The sequence below is a fragment of the Cebus imitator genome, unplaced genomic scaffold (assembly GCF_001604975.1).
Source record: "Cebus imitator isolate Cc_AM_T3 unplaced genomic scaffold, Cebus_imitator-1.0 Scaffold1, whole genome shotgun sequence".
Lineage (NCBI taxonomy): Eukaryota > Metazoa > Chordata > Mammalia > Primates > Cebidae > Cebus > Cebus imitator.
In genome coordinates, this window is record NW_016107316.1 from 575716 (window position 1) to 591518 (window position 15803).

Consider the following 15803-nt stretch of genomic DNA (forward strand, 5'->3'; position numbering starts at 1 on the left):
AAGCACCACATGCGTCACTTCCAGGCCTGGGAGCATGCGTCCTCCACTCTCTTCCCCTGTGGGTGCAGAAGGTGGGGCAGAGGGCCCTGGGCCTCTCAGTCTTCATGTGAATTTAGATAACACTGAACTGTCACGTGAACAAGAAATAAACATCAAATGTATTCAGTCAATTAGGTTTGGTGATGGTTGTTAAAGCAGTTACCCTCCCTCAACATAATAAATTTTTCAACAACACATAATGGATCACTCATGTATAAAATACTCAATATGGAATCGCAGGATAAAGTGTTTATTCTAGCTCAAGCTTAATCAGAGTAGTCTATCTGAGGGAGGAGATAGTAGAGGGCAGTGAGGGGTGGTCAGTGAAGATAACTAGCCTTGCTAAAAGAATGGCTGAAGAACTGAGCTATAGATAGGGTAAACCGACATCTCAGACATTCTGTGATGGTCCCGATATTACCCTAAAGTAAAATGTAGAGTTGAACCATTTTAATTAGATTCTAGAATTCTATTAATTTATGAAATGGGCATCTCCACAAAGGACTAAACAAATTACGAGAGGATTAAAAATACATCCACGTGGGAGCACGGCCTCACACTCCAAGATGACGGAGCTTATCAAGATCGGCTGTGGATGTCTATCCCTGGGAGGGTTTCCCCCATTTTTTCCCTTTTTATGAGACAGGCTCTCACTATGTTGCCCAGGTTGGTCTTGAACTCTTGGGCTCAAGCGATCCTCCTGCCTCAGCTTCCCCAAGTAGCTGGGATTACAAGTGTACACCACCATGCCTGGCTTCACTCCCTGGGAGTTTGCAACAAAGTATGTTATTATGGTTGAAAGATTTCCAAAATCACAAACAGAAAAGCTTACAGGGGCCAGGCAGTTAACAGGGTGGGTAGAAAGTGAGAGCGAAGTTGGAGCCTGTAAGGAACTGTGCCGTAGCAGCACAATGTTGAGGGATTTACATTCAGTATTTTAATTATTTATTTTCTTTTGAGACAGTGTCTTGCTCTGTGACCCAGGCTGGAGCACAGCGGTGCGATCTGAGCTCACGGCAACCTCCGTCCCCCAGGTTAAAGTGATTCTCCTGCCTCAGCCCCCTGAGTAGCTGGGACCACCGGTGCCCTCCACCACACCCAGCTAATTTTTGTATTTTAGTAGAGACAGGGTTTCACCATGATGGCTAGTTTGGTCTCGAACTCCTGACTTCAGATGACTAGCCCACCTCAGACTCCCAAAGTGCTAAGATTACAGGAGTGAGTCACCGCACCTGGCCTAAAGTCAGTGTTTTGAAGGCACTGTGTAGGATTTGTGGGTAGACTCTCTCAGAGTTCCCCCCCCTAGTTTATTCATTCACTTAACAAGTTTTATTTATCTATTTATTTATCATTTATTTATTTATTTGAGACAGGACCTAACACTGTAACCCAGGCAGGAGTGCAGTGGTGTGATCACCACTCACTGCATCCTCAGTCTCCCAGGCTCAGGCGATCCTCCTGCCTCAGCCTCCCGAGTAGCTGGAACTACAGGTGCATACCAGCATTCCTGGTTAATTTTTTTATTTTTATTTTTATAGAGCTGGAATCCCACCATGTTGCCTAGGCTGGCAGTGAACTCCTGGCCTCAAGCCAGCTTCCCACCTTGGCCCCCTCAAGTGCTGGGATTATAGGCATGAGCCACAGCACCTGGCCAACAAGTATTTATTGAATGTCCACTGGCTTTCTGAAATCTAGGATTTGATCTAAGAGATGTCTTGAGGTTCTTTCCCAATCTACTGCTCTAAGGAATGTTTTACAGTAAAATAGGATGACAACCTAAAAAAGGAAAATACATGATAACGTAAAAAAAAAACTTAAAACACAAAACTACTGAAAAGAACTCAGGTAAAAGACAGAAGAAAAACACAAATAACTCAAAATATAAAATTAACTTCTTTGAAAATAAAAATAGTTTAATTTGCATCAAGTATAACATGCAGTCTATAAATTCTTATAAACACAGCTTTAAAAAGTTAAAGTATCAGGAACTATGATAAATTTGAAAATAACAATCTAACTTTTTATTAGACATCTGACCAAGAGGATGCCGTAAGATTTGAAGTGTCAGGTTATATAGAGCTCATTCACATGCTTCTTGCTATACTAAACATATACTAAATGGCTTTTACTTAAAATTTCATAAAAGAAACATTCCACTAAAACCAATTTAAATTCTACAACTACTAAGAACAAATCACACTAGTAGAGGTGAACAAATCTCTCTTCTCCAGTCGACTGGACAGCAGGATTACTGAGTGGTAGGTAGGCCGAGTCTTCTTCACCCCCTTATTATTTGGTGAGGAAGTCAACTGTGAGAAGTGACTCGAACTGTCAGAAAAAATGAGAAAACTGCTTGGGTCTGTGGGCAGGGGACTACATCTATAGCCCTTGTTGCCTTGAAAGACAATGAGGTAAATATGTACAAAATGTTAAAATTAGAAAATGATCACGGATAATAAAGATGGTCTTATTATTTCAAAAGCTTCTCAATTTGAATAATATGGAGCATGTAATTCTACATTGTTTCTGAAAGGAAAGCTTCATTTACTCAGTTCTAAGCATTCAGTTTATTATTCCATGTTCTGTTAAATCTCAGAAAAACCAAGAAAGGGTTTCTGGCACATATCACTAGTGTAAATAACACTACAAAAATCACATCTCATCCAAGAAAATGGACTTACGTGCAATCTTGGTAAAAAGATGACTGCGGCCGATGCTCCGTGGGCAGATTCAGAGTATTCGTGTGCTTTGAAACAGGAACACTCGTCTTTATTTTCTACATGTAATTCATGCTATTGCTCATTTAGGTTGGTCTTTCACTCCAGATAGGTTTTTATGATTTTTAAAGGGTCATCCTATGAATAGTTTGGAAATAATTGCTCCTCCTTCTTGACTGACCCTTTTATTCTTACACATTATTTTCCAGAATGCCTCGTTGTACTGGGAATTCAGATCCTGCCCATTCTACAGCTACCCAGGCCCCCACTCAAAGAGGGTTTCTGCTGAGTTCCAGAAAGTCCTCGTCATGAAACATTCCACCAACAGCACATGTGCATGGCACACACCAGACTCTGATGCCAGTGTAAGCCAAGGCTGTGAGTTGGCTAGTCACCTTACTTAAAAAGCTTTGACCAGGTAGGTGACAGTATTTGATTTCTACTAACTATGTTAGATGTTTCTTAACTCTTTTAAAGTGGCAAGAATAAAAATTCTGTAATTGGCAAGAACTGGACACCTGGCTTAAAACTACAGCCATGCATCACTTGACGACAGGGATGCATTCTGAGAAATGTGCTGTTGGACGATTTTGTTGTGGTTACATCGCAGGATGCATCTAGATAGGATGCTACCACTGACTACACACCTAGGCTGTGTGGCATGACCCACTGCTCCTAGCTACACGCCTGTACAGCATGGTACTGAATACTGCAGGCAACTGTCACCATGCTGTGTGTCTAAACATAGAAAAGGTACAGTAAAAATACGGTATTAAAATATTATGTGCCCACTGTCACAGATATGGTCCATTGTTGACCAAAATGTCCCAACGTGGCATATGACTGTAGCTGACTTTGAAGACTAATTGGTTACATACCTTAGTTTAATCTGGATCCTCTGAAGAGCTATCTATCTCAAGGCCAGCATTTTCTTCCTAGGCATGAAAGGGTTTAAAATTATGTAAGATTGTAAATTCTCTTTCTGTTTAATCAGTCTCAACCAGGGATTCTCAACCTTTGTGATAAGTCATTGAAAAAACTATCCAGTGCTGGCTCTTATCTATACGCTTCTATTTTTCAATTCAGTTGCATAATTATGGCCTATGCTTAAAATTCTGAGGTAGGGAAGGGTAGGGAGTCCCCACAGCCTGGAAATTAAAAATGCAATCGATTCTGAGCCCACCTGGGTCTACTCATGCTGCCCCCCACAAAAGAACAGTATCCCCACTGGTTTTTTCCCTTCTGCCCAGTGCCAGCGTGTGTCTGGAAGAGGTGGGAATAAAGGAGCCTAGATGCTCGGTCGCGAGTGCTGGCCCCAGGAGATAATTTACAGCACCTTCCCTTTTACCCATTTATTCCCTCAAGTCACTCGCCCATAAAATAAAGGGGAACAAGCACTTTTCCTGGTAGATAGGTTGATTTTACTCAGGAGTTAGCCAGGAATTCAGAGATTTCTGGATTTTTAAACCATGGGATACTTCTAAATAGGCTGAGAATTCCGGGTATAACTAAAAATCACCTTTTAAATTTTTTATCTTACCCATAAGAAGACTTATTGTCATTCATAAAACATCTTCTAATGGTTAGTATTTGTAAGAAAAAAATAATAATTACAAACATATTTTACTGCAGCATTCTAACATGCAAATAGTCTAAAGAGATCTCAAAATGAGCATTTTCGCAAGTAAGTTTCATCTAAAATTACCTGGCTAAGCAATTAAAATTATTCCGACCACTATGTAAACCCATATAAGTAAAATATAACACGAAGACACATTTTCCTTTTAATATTAAAAATGTTTGTGGTTATGAATGCTTAACTGTCCCAGTGTTGAAGAGTTGATTCTTAAATGCCCTGCACCGTGAAAGTTATTTCAACTGAAAGAGATCAACAGCTTTGTATGTCCAGTCTTCTCCTGCAGAAAGCCTGTACTAACAGGCGGCGCTCCGTAAGGCCACAGTCAATGAAGCTGGCTTCATACTTGCTACATTATCAGAACTATCTGTGCCTTACAGTGAAGGCAAAATGGTATCTAAAACACAGGACTCTGCTGGGCACGGTGGCTCATGTCTATAATCCCAGGCTTTTGGGAGGCCAAGGAGGGAGGATTGCTTGTATCCAGAAGTTCGAGACCAACCTGGGCAACACAGCAAGACCCCATCTCCTCAAAAAATAAAAATTAGCCAGGTGTGGTGGCACATGCCTATAGTCCCAGCTACTTGGAAGGCTGAGCTAGGAGACTGCTTGAGCCCAGCAAGTCGAGGCTGCAGTGAGCTGTGACGGCACCACTGCCTTCAGCCTCATTCAGAGTGAGATCCTGTCTCAAACAAACAAATAACAAACCACAAAAATACCCCACAGGACTCTAAATGAGACAGAATCTAAGGGATTATAAAGATTAGAGCACCAATTTCTTTTTCTATCATTTTTCACCCAGTTAAAGCAGAGTTTTGCATATGTGAGAATCAGACTGAGCTGTACACTATAAACAGCTATAGACACAGACACACAGGTTCGAAGGAGATGATGTGTGACTCAATCACTCATCTGGTTTGTCAATTTTGGTATTAGTATGAAAAAGCAAACTTTTCCAGTAAGTTCATGAAGTAAATTGATGTCCTCTAGGATCTGGATAACCTCCCTCTTCTAGCTACAGGAATGCACTGCACAGCACTGCTGGGCGCTAGCGTGCTGTGGGAACAAACGCTTTATAAAGCACCACTGAGGCACTGGGACTTATGAGCCATGTTCTCTTAAAAAGACTAGTTGGGAGCAGTTCAGAACACTTCTGCCAACTGCATGACTATACATGAACCTGAAAGTCTTTAACAAATTTCAGACATGGGACAAAACAAACACACAAGCTATTTTATTTTTAATCAAAACGTGAATCATTATTAAAGTGAATAAAAATGCATGAGTCAGAATAGCATGCAACTTTTTTATTGTTTTCTAAATCTATTTGTACACTTAATATGCTAGTATTTAATTTCACAAACAGTATAAAGAATGTACTCCAATGATATTACGCAGCAACTACTCACCTGAAAAAGAACAAAATACCGTCTCTGAAATAATTCCTAATTATACAATTTTGCAAATAAGCACTATAAATATTAAAATGTTCTGACTTCAGTGTATGTCAGTAACATCCTGCCTTTTTAAAATTGCTTAAAACATTTGTTAAAGATCATGCAAAATAAACACTGTATTAAAATGCTAGATTATACTCAAACATCAAGACAATGAAACACAATAGAGCAACTATTTAGCACAATGACTGGCCAAGTAAATAACTTTATCAGCATATTAATAAAAATCCACTGAGTAATAAACATCGCAAACGTAACGCTGACTCTAGAGACTCGCACATCTGCGATCTCACCATCTACCATCCTAACTGCGACTTGGGGTAAACCACCAGAATTCATTCTAACATAAATAAGCTGTGTTAAAATGACAACAAAATGTCATTGCATGATGATGGGGAACATTTCCAGTCCACACAGTACTTCAAGGTCATCATTCTCTTAACTTGGCTAACAATTCATGGAAAGTACAGTTTTACAGTCACACCACTTATATATATATGTGTGTGTATATATATATATATTTTACTCTTGCTTTGCTACATGTTTTTAAACTTTTTTTAAAAGTATTTCCTTCCTTATGATCCTCCCCCAGAATTAACATGTTGACTTAGGAAGAGACGAAGTAGATGAAGTCTATCCTAGCATAGAAAGCAATGATTTAGTTTTATCTAATTAAATATTTCCTTGTCATTTATTAATTGTCACTGACCTTTTTGATGTAATTATTTCCTCATTCACTCATCTATAAATATTTATTAGTGCCTATTATTACCCATGTCTCCCTGATTCTCCAGAAAAAGAATTCCTCTTTTTTTTTCTTCTCATTGCTAAGCTCACTTAGAAAAGTTGGGTACCATTTAAAAGAATGAGACAACAGACCAGGGTGGCTTCTTGGGCACAGCTGGATGGCGCTGGAAGCCAGGCCAGGGCTTTGGAGAGAAAAGCCTCTGACAGATAAACCTATGGAGGTCACTGGCCCCTGCCCGCACCTACTCTCCCGACAGCTCACGATGGCCCAGTTACACTACCGCGAGCCCTGGTGACTGGCTTTCCTAGCAATCTTTAAAGCCCTCTTCGTTACATACTTCCTAGTTAAAATTCAGAACCTCTGTGATAAGCAATGCCTCTACCATATAGAACGCTGGATCTCAGTTTACTGAGCATCTCCCTGCAGTGTCACAGGCTGTGCGCTCTCACCTCGATGAGCCCCTAAGAGCAGGGTTTGCTTCTGCTTCACCTATGCCACATCTTCCCTCAAATGTGTGGTCACCAAATGTTCTGCAAAAAGGGTCTTCAGCTTTTTACTTTTTTTTGGGTGGGGGGAGCAAATTAAGCCCTTTAAAATACTTCTGACCTATCTTTATACTCAGATCTCACCTCATCTCAAAAAGTTTTATGAGGTAATGCACCAAGGAAAGGTACAGTGGTATTAGTGAGTTTTCAAGCTTCTAATTACAAAGGCAATAGAGGCTGGCTGGTGAGCCATGACTTCTCATGCTCCCCTCTGTCGTACTGTGGGTGTCTCTTTTACCACGGCCTCTTCATCTGTTAGTTATCTGTCAGTGAAATGTAGAAGGACGATGGGCATGGATGGAGTCAAAATCCAGGACAATTCTGTCATAAGGGTACAGCAATACTCTTCTCCTTTGCTTGTTTTTCTCAAAGAATGCTTTCTCTTTCTTCTCCAAAGCCTGTGCTCTCAGGAGAGGCCGCTGCATGGAGCTCTGAAGACTCTCTGGAGAGCCTTGTGTAACTTGAACGCTGGCTTCGCTTATGTGTCATGCTTTTTAGATTCTCATTCTGAATAGCGGTTGGGTTGGGACTGGAACTAGGCCTCATAATGACTTGAGAAGTCTCCCTAATTCCCTCCATCTCATCAAAATTTTGATTGGCTCTATTAGCTGGAGCACTGTTGTTGTTCAGAGTCACGGTGCTGGGTGTTCGGTTCAGATTGTAGGCTTTCTGGCACGCAGGCCAGTTTTCTTCAGGGCTGCTGGCTATCAGGCTGCATTCAGAAGGGCTTTTCTTGTCTTCTGAACAAATGGACATCCGAGCTATAATTGGATCTTGCAGGCCACTCAAGCTATGTGGGATTCCCCGCTTTCCACTGTGACTGTCATCTTCCAGCTCTATGAGATTTGCCTTTTCAAGCTGGGAGTCATCCGCCACTTCATTATGCAGAGAGTGATTGGGAGAACTTTCACTGGATCTCACTCCTGAATCTGATGAATCCTTTTTGTCAAGGAGGGCATCCGATAAATACTCTTTGGCTTTAATGAAGGTTCTAATTGGCTCAGCACTGTGTTCTGGAGACTTTGGCCCTCTCTCTACTTTCCCTTCGGCTTTTCTGTCTTTGTCATCTTTGAGCAGTGGAGTGTTATCTGATTCTTCTGTGCCAGATTCATCCTCATCACTTGGGAGTTTCTGATAGCGCAGCCCACCTCCCTTAAGCTTCAAATCTGTCTGGAAGAGACTTGACCTTTCAGAAGATTTCTTGCCTGGGAGAAGCTTACTGCCTGACTGATCTGATTTTTCATCTTCTTCAGTGATAGGATCCAGAGGAGAGGCATCATTGGTGGAAACCCCTGACGAATAATCGATAACATCTCCCCTCTTCATTAAAAAGGACTTCCTCCCATCATCGGGCTTTGGCTCACTATCCTTCCCCTTTTCTTGTTCTAGGTTTGAATGAATAGAGCCCCCTGATGAACTCTGCCCCATGTAATAAGTGCTATGTGGAGAAGATCTGCCACTAATGGTTGTAGACCCTGGGCCCCCTTCTAGCTGGGACATCTGAGCAATGTATTCTCTATAGGCATCTCTATACTCAGCCTGCACCTTATCAGTAAGTTTTGAAATTTCAATACTGGAATCCTGGGAATTGAGACTCGAAAGACTTGGGGTTCTGCGAGTTTGTGACTGTGAAGACAGAAAAAAAAAATTTAAAAATTCAAATAAGAAAAAAATGCATAAACATCAGCTTAGGAAATACACATGTAAATTAACCATTTTACAAGTCATCAAAATATCAAATTCTTTTAAAAGACTTCCATATAACACAGTTTAACAAAAGCTGTGACCTTATAAATAATGCTGTTATTAGAAAGCTTTCTATAAATTTTAATAAAATCAGTTTATTGTTACTATTTAAAAATATAACTAAACACTATATTAACAAATAACCTTAGCACTTGTTTCTGTTTTTTATTTTATTTTTAAGAGACAGGATCTTGCTGTGTTGCCCAGGCTAGATTCAAACGACTGGGCTCGAGCGCTCCTCCCGCCTCAGCCTCCTGAGCAGCTGCGACTATGGGCACACACCGCATGCGTGGTCACAGCACGTGTTTTTATAACTTCAAACATTTCCCTTTTATTTAAGGCCAAAGTCAACTTCATTATTAAAGTATAAAAAGCAGTGAGGCCAATAGTTGGGCCTTAGTAAACAGAAAAAGAAAATAGTTTTACAAGTTGATTTTCAATATGAGTTTTAAAGTTAGAATTGCTTCAGATCCCAGAATAGCTAAGAAATAGGAGCAAAAAGTACAGATTAGGAAAAAGAAAAGGGAAACGGAAAAGAATCAAGAAAGCTTAAGAAGGGTCAAGAGTAAAGGCTAAGACAAAAAAAGAAGGAGCAAAGGGAATTTGCTGGAGACCTTCTCAAGGAAATAGGACATTTTCTTCCTTCCCCACGGCACTGCTCCTCCTCGGTGCTGCCCTGCCTTGCCCTGCCGCCTGCCACCTGCCGTGGTTCCGCCACTGTTCTCCGTGCCCTGCTCTGCTTTCCTCCTGTGCTCTCCTGGCTCCTCCTACTCCTCAACCATCTCTCACTTTGCTCGGTCCCTGACTCTATCTCTCACCTGGCCTCCCTCTACCAAGAATCTCCAAAGAACACGCCTACATCTAATGCCAGATGAGAAGAGACCAATATCCATGAAGGGCGTGCAGGCATCCTGGAAACCAAAGGATGAAACTCAAAGGGACACTATGTGGCCAGTGTTCCAATGAAGATGTACTTCAACCAACAGTTACTGAATGCAACAGAAAATCACCTGGGAAAGGCTGAATTTGCTGACCACCCTAGCTCAAGTAGCCCAGTCCCTACTGACTCAGCATGCCATGACCCTGATGGATTTCCCAGCTCTCGTCAAGGTCTACATGAGCTAACTTTTTCTTTGTTTCACTCACTGCCCCTCTCCAGGTGAACGCAGCTCCTTGAGTACAGGGAGCCCTCCATCTTGTCTCTTGTCCACTTAGGTATTCAGGAAACATTTTCTGAATGACTGTATAAATGCCCATATAATCTCAGTGAACTGAATGGCGCCCTTATTCTTCAATAATATGAAAAATGCCGTTCAATAAATACCTGCCAACTTAGATTACTGTGACGAGGGGCACCTTCGTCCAGGCCAAGCGTGTTCAGCTCTTCGAAGCTGAAGTTGAGCGTGTAGGGCGTCTGGCTGGAGAGCTCCGTGTGAGGCAGCTCGCTGTGGGCAGCCCTGCGAGCAGGTTCACCGTGCGGGGCTGGGCCACTGCTGCTCTCACCGAGGAAACGTGGGTCTTCAGGGACCGCCTGGCTTTCTGCATTTCTCATTTCTAGCACCTCAACAGAAGAAACACATACATATTTACACTAACAAATCGTATTTTAGAAGCTTTATAAATGGTTTAGAAAAATAAAACACTATAAAGCTACTACAATAGCAATGAGAAAGCATACTTCTGGTAAGTGAATTTCCAGTGAATTTGTACTTCTTTCATGTTAATTAATACTAAAGGAAGCAACAGTAAAAACCACCATACATATACTACACTACAATTTGTCCATTAAATTATTACTTCAGTTTAAAATTTAACTTGAGGACAAAGCAAAATGCAGCTGGCATGTGTCAAAACCAGAGCTGGCCAGGATAACTACTGGAGCAGTAGATCCAGAGTGTATTCAGAAAGATGGCAACAGGGAAAGCAGTCTCACTAAGAATGGAGTTCAACTCCGAATACAGCAGGGATGAGTGGGGGGATCTACCACCAAGGGGCAGGGTGGGGGCCGTGGATGGAACATCACTAAGGGGAGGCAGCAGGGGTGGGGGACTCTGGGTATGCCGATGGCCAGGGTGAGCAGACATCACCTGGGGTTGGGGGAACAAGGCATTTGATCCAATACCAAGGGCAATCACACACGTAAACTGACTTGACAGGATTCCTGCTAAAATGGGGCAATGCAAGCTCTATAAGGACAAATGCTGAAGGTCAAGGCCTCGAAGGCTTCGAGGAGGCTGATGAGAGTTAGGGCAGCTGAAAGCGTGAAGAACTGGCAGCTTAGTAAAACGGTGTCTTCCCCAAATCTCTAAGTGAAATGCCCAAAAAGGCAAAGGCTGCCAAGTGCTGCTGTGTGTATTTCTACAACACAGGGTTGCACATAAGTGTAAAAGGCAGTTTTTAAGTTTAAAAAGTATATGAAAAAATACCAGTTTAGGCCAGTACTTATTGATACTGCTTTTCTACAATGTCATGAATAATTCTGAGTGTTAAAATAATGTAAATATCACAATGTTATAAATATCTTACTGTGCTTCTGAAAAGGTGCCAGTCTCCAAAATTCATATTCATCTCTTTCTTCAGTTCATCAATGTTACACTGAGCTAACACACGGCCATTTATGTTTGCCTGAGTACAAATTAAAACAATTATAGGTAGAAACACAAAATGTGAAATATTGTGAATTACTAGTGATTGAAAAGTATGCTTTCGTTTAGTTTTAAGAAAGTGTCTAGAGACCAGAATGGTTGACCAAAGAAAGGTTATCATCCCGTATAATAATATAATAAACAAGCTGAATTTGAACACCTAAGCCACTCCATATTTTCTCAAATGTCTTGGGCATTCAAGTAAAACAAATCACTCTTCTGGGACCAACCAAAGAGCTAACACTCCCAACCATTTCCAAAACTACCTATGCTGTCATGAGCAACAACAAAACTGTTAGTTTTTCTTTTCTTAGAAAATATGAACATGAACACAAGCTGCTGGGAAGGGACAAGGATATCTGCCCTTATAAGCATGTTGGTCACTAACAAAGTTCTAAATGAAGTAGGCCTCACAAACTTGTTTATCGTTATGTTAGATACAGATATGAAGAATACCCACTCACTAATTTCTCAGTCTATTAAATTCACAAGGCGGGGTGTGGTGGCTCACGCGTGTAATCCCAGCACTTTGGGATACGGAGGTGGGTGGATCATATATGGTCAAGAATTCGAGACCAGCCTGGCCAACTTCGTGAAATTCCGTCTCTACTAAAATTACAAAATTTAGCTGGGCATGGTGGCACGCGCCTGTAGTTGCAGCTACTTGGGAGGCTGAGACAGGAGAATTGCTTGAACCCAGGAGGTGGAGGTTGCAGTGAGCCATGACCATGCCACCACACTCCAGCCTGGGTGACAGAGCAGGACTCCATCTCAAAGAAAAAAAAATCATTAAAAAGGAAGTTATCACTTTTGGTTTTCTGTAATTCTAGTTTCCCCTAAATGAAACAACAGCATTTTCTTTATTAATAACAGGTAACTTACTGCTTTTATAAAATATAAAACCTGACTTTATTAACTGGGGCAAAATTATGAAATAGTTAGCTATGTTTATAATCAATAGAAGGTTCTGTTTCCAAGTTAATCCTGAAGAAAACAGCGGACACAAGTATGTGACAGAGGTCCTGCTGCAACAACGCCACAGAGCCTTCAGCACGGAGGAGGCCATCGGCTCTGAGTGGCTTCCGAAAGCCAGGGCCTGGGAGCAAAGAGCTGAGTGGGAGAAAACCACTACCCCAATGGGAACAAACTCGTCAAAAAGGACCTATGTGGGAGACCCTGCTCTTTCCTGACGCCAACCAGATGCCTGGAGGAGAGAGTGGGGCTTGTCCACGGAAAAGCCGGTGTTTGACTCATGCAAACGGACCAGCACGAGCCAGCTCTGTAAGGAAACTGACATTATCTGAAACCTTTCAGAAATTGGCTAAGATTAGTAAAATGGTGTCTACATATGCTCATAATTCTTTTGAAAACTTCTCTCAGAATGTCATTCTTTAAAGTATATATATTAGAGGCTGGTTATTAATCTTCTACTTTACTTTAATGTACTCTGATATAAAAAGTATACCTTGGTGAAATATCTATTATAACGACTTTGTTAACGCCTTCCCCAAAATCTCAAACATCTCTATCCAACTTCCTGGTAGCTGCTAGAATTGCAATAGGATCTTAGAAGAAAAAAAAATTACGCAAATGCATTAACCTTGCAAACCCAAACCTATGCAGTTTCATCAAATGTGACATGATCCTAAGTCCTACATGACATAAAAGTGAGAATTTGGAGAAAATGAAGTAAGTGTGGCTTACTTTGATAATTACTAAGTCACAGTAATAAATATTACAATCAGAAAAAAATGTAACACAAAAGGTTTTCTGTTCCACATTGGAAAAATGAGTTCTATTTATCTCAATGGGAAATCCCTACAGCTTTGTATCTCTCATCAAGGCTTTCTTTACTTACATTAGGTCATTTAAAAAAGAACATGTTAAGACAGCTACTTTATTTTCTTTTATCCATTTATAAAATAAGAGAAAACAGGGCAATTTTAGAATACAAAATAGTAAGAATTAGGTTTTCCATTTCGAGCTTTCTCATTTTAACTGAGAATACATGTTTGGGAGGCTGTAAGTGTACACGACCCACCGAGCCCCGTCTTCCACCCCCAGCACTGTCTCCGGTCTGTGTGTAAATGGCGACCTCACCTTTTTGATTGTGGCGCAATACTGAGGCAGCATACTCTGGTCCAACCCTTCTATTTGTTTCAGCTTCTCACACACTGCATCCACATTCAGTGAGTTCAGTAATACCACTGGGCCTGGGGCTGGGCCTGACCCCTACAGAAGTCAAGGAAAAATACAGGTATGAATAGGATTTAATGCCATCGATAATGAGGTCACAGAAAAACTCATTGAGTTATACCATGAAGTAAGGTAAAAACTACAAATGTGTGTAGCGTGGTAAGGAAATACCATTAGGGAACAGATTTAGTTACTGTTGTAACCTAATGAGTAGCTTTTATTACAGCGGATACAGCCTGGTCAAAGCCATTTTTTGTAAGAAAACAGACCATTCCATGAACTAAGCTTAGGCCAACTTCTCAAATGTTTACTGCCTAACCTCAACAGAGAAGGGTGCTGTGCTTAATAAGAGGAAGAACAGAGGGGGCAAAAAACGCAAAAGGATGGAAAACTACTTATGCCAATATTATATGAATACAAAAAATAAGCATATAAAATAATTTTAAAGTACTTATACTAAAAAAGCAACTTCGAGTGTTCTACAGACTACCTTAATGGTTTATAAGAGCTGAAGTTTTCAGATCTTGATCATATTTTATCCCCAGGATCTAAAACTTCCTTTAGAATCTGTTCAATCATCATGTAAATATAAAACAACAGTATTAGTTTTTAACACGTTAAAGTAAATACCATCTATTAAAATTTGTTCTCATTTAAAAGGAAAGTCAAAATAATAAATAAGTCTAGTATTTACTTAGAAAAAAACATTTTCAGAATGTGAATACTAATGAACCATTTGCCTGTGGTCAATAATAAATGCATCTCCCCAGCATAGATGTACCCACCGTAGTCTAGAGGGTGCATCAGCCTGGTCAAAGTTAGGACTCAAGGTCACAGAACAAATAGCTAGTTAGTGGTAGACTTGAACCAGAACTCTTAACTTGTCAGGTCTTACAACTTCCTATTTTCCTTTTTCTAGCTTCTTCACTTAGCACAATGTTTTCAAGGTCCCTGATGTTGTAACATGTCAGTCCTTCATTTCTTCTTATTGTGAGTAATATTTAACTTTTCTATCTTTCAAATGTTTTTATTCCTCAACCGGTCTCCTTGCTCTGGATACAGTTAAACTTGTTTACATTTTTCTCGTTGTTAAAAAAAAAAAAAAAAAAAAAAATTAGCCTGGCTTGGTGGCGGGCACCTGTAATTCCAGCTCCTCGGGAAGCTGAGGCAGCAGAATTGCTTGAACCCAGGAGGCAGAGGTTAAAAAAAAAAAAAAAATCACAAAAAAAGTCTAATCAACAAAATAATGATTTTACTGGATTAAGCCGCATAGATAAAATAAATATCCATAAGTCCCTACTAATATAACTAATTTTTTTAAAAGTGAATTAATTAGGAAGCAGAGACAGCTTTTCCTTACAGAATTCCAATTAATAAATGTAGAAGAGAAAAGCAGAAAAAGACCATTAGGCAAACACAGTAACAGTGATTGCACACATATCCACAGATGGATGCTAAAATTAATGGGCAAAAGTTAAGCAGAAACAGGATATTTGCAGAGTTTCAAAGTATCTCCTCTAAGATATTTACTAGTTATAGAAGGAACAATAAAACTTTACAGTACTGAAACCTGGCAGATGCCACCTTAACCAAGTGACCAAGGTTAGCATTAGCAGTGGTGAGCTTATGGACATCATGCACGTTCTACTACAGTGTGCAGGGAAGGGCACAGCATCACTCCTGTAGTTTTCTAGCCACATACATTCCCCTTCTAATCACGAGGAAACATCAGACAAACCCAAATTGAGGGACAGTCTACAAAATAACCAGTATTCCTTAAAAGCATTAATTAAGGTCATGAAAAATAAGGAAAGACTGAGAAACTGTCACAGATTAGAAGAGACTAAGGAGAAATACAATGCAACTGAACTGGATCCTGGAGCAGAAAAATGACATTTGTGGAAAAGCTGGCAAAATTCATCTCAAGTCTGTAGTTGCGTCAGTAGTATTATACCAATTTTAATTTTGGCTTTTGATTATTATACTAAGTTATGAAAGATGTTTATACTGAAGGAATAGCATTTTTTGCATCTTTTCTTTCGGGTTAAAATTATTTTAAAGTAAAAAATTTATT

At 40.3% G+C, this 15803-nt stretch overlaps 1 protein-coding gene across 10 annotated transcripts in view; it reads right to left on the reverse strand.

Annotated features, from left to right (window-relative positions):
• Positions 1–1931: 1931 nt before the first annotated feature.
• The window catches only part of KIDINS220 (kinase D interacting substrate 220), a 108099-nt gene continuing 94227 nt past the window's right edge, over positions 1932–15803 (reverse strand). For 6 of the 10 annotated variants that reach the window (XM_017525032.2, XM_017525058.2, XM_037737120.1 and 3 more), the window contains 4 exons: positions 13634–13765; positions 11415–11513; positions 10213–10449; positions 5685–8768 (listed from right to left, as the gene is read on the reverse strand). In XM_017525032.2, coding sequence (XP_017380521.1) covers positions 7509–8768; positions 10213–10449; positions 11415–11513; positions 13634–13765 — 1728 coding nt within the window. In that variant the 3' untranslated portion in view covers positions 5685–7508. Of the gene's footprint in view, positions 2368–3634; positions 3692–5684; positions 8769–10212; positions 10450–11414; positions 11514–13633; positions 13766–15803 lie in introns of those variants that run through there. The other 4 variants (XM_017525073.1, XM_037737126.1, XM_037737123.1 and 1 more) reach the window with 2 other exon arrangements.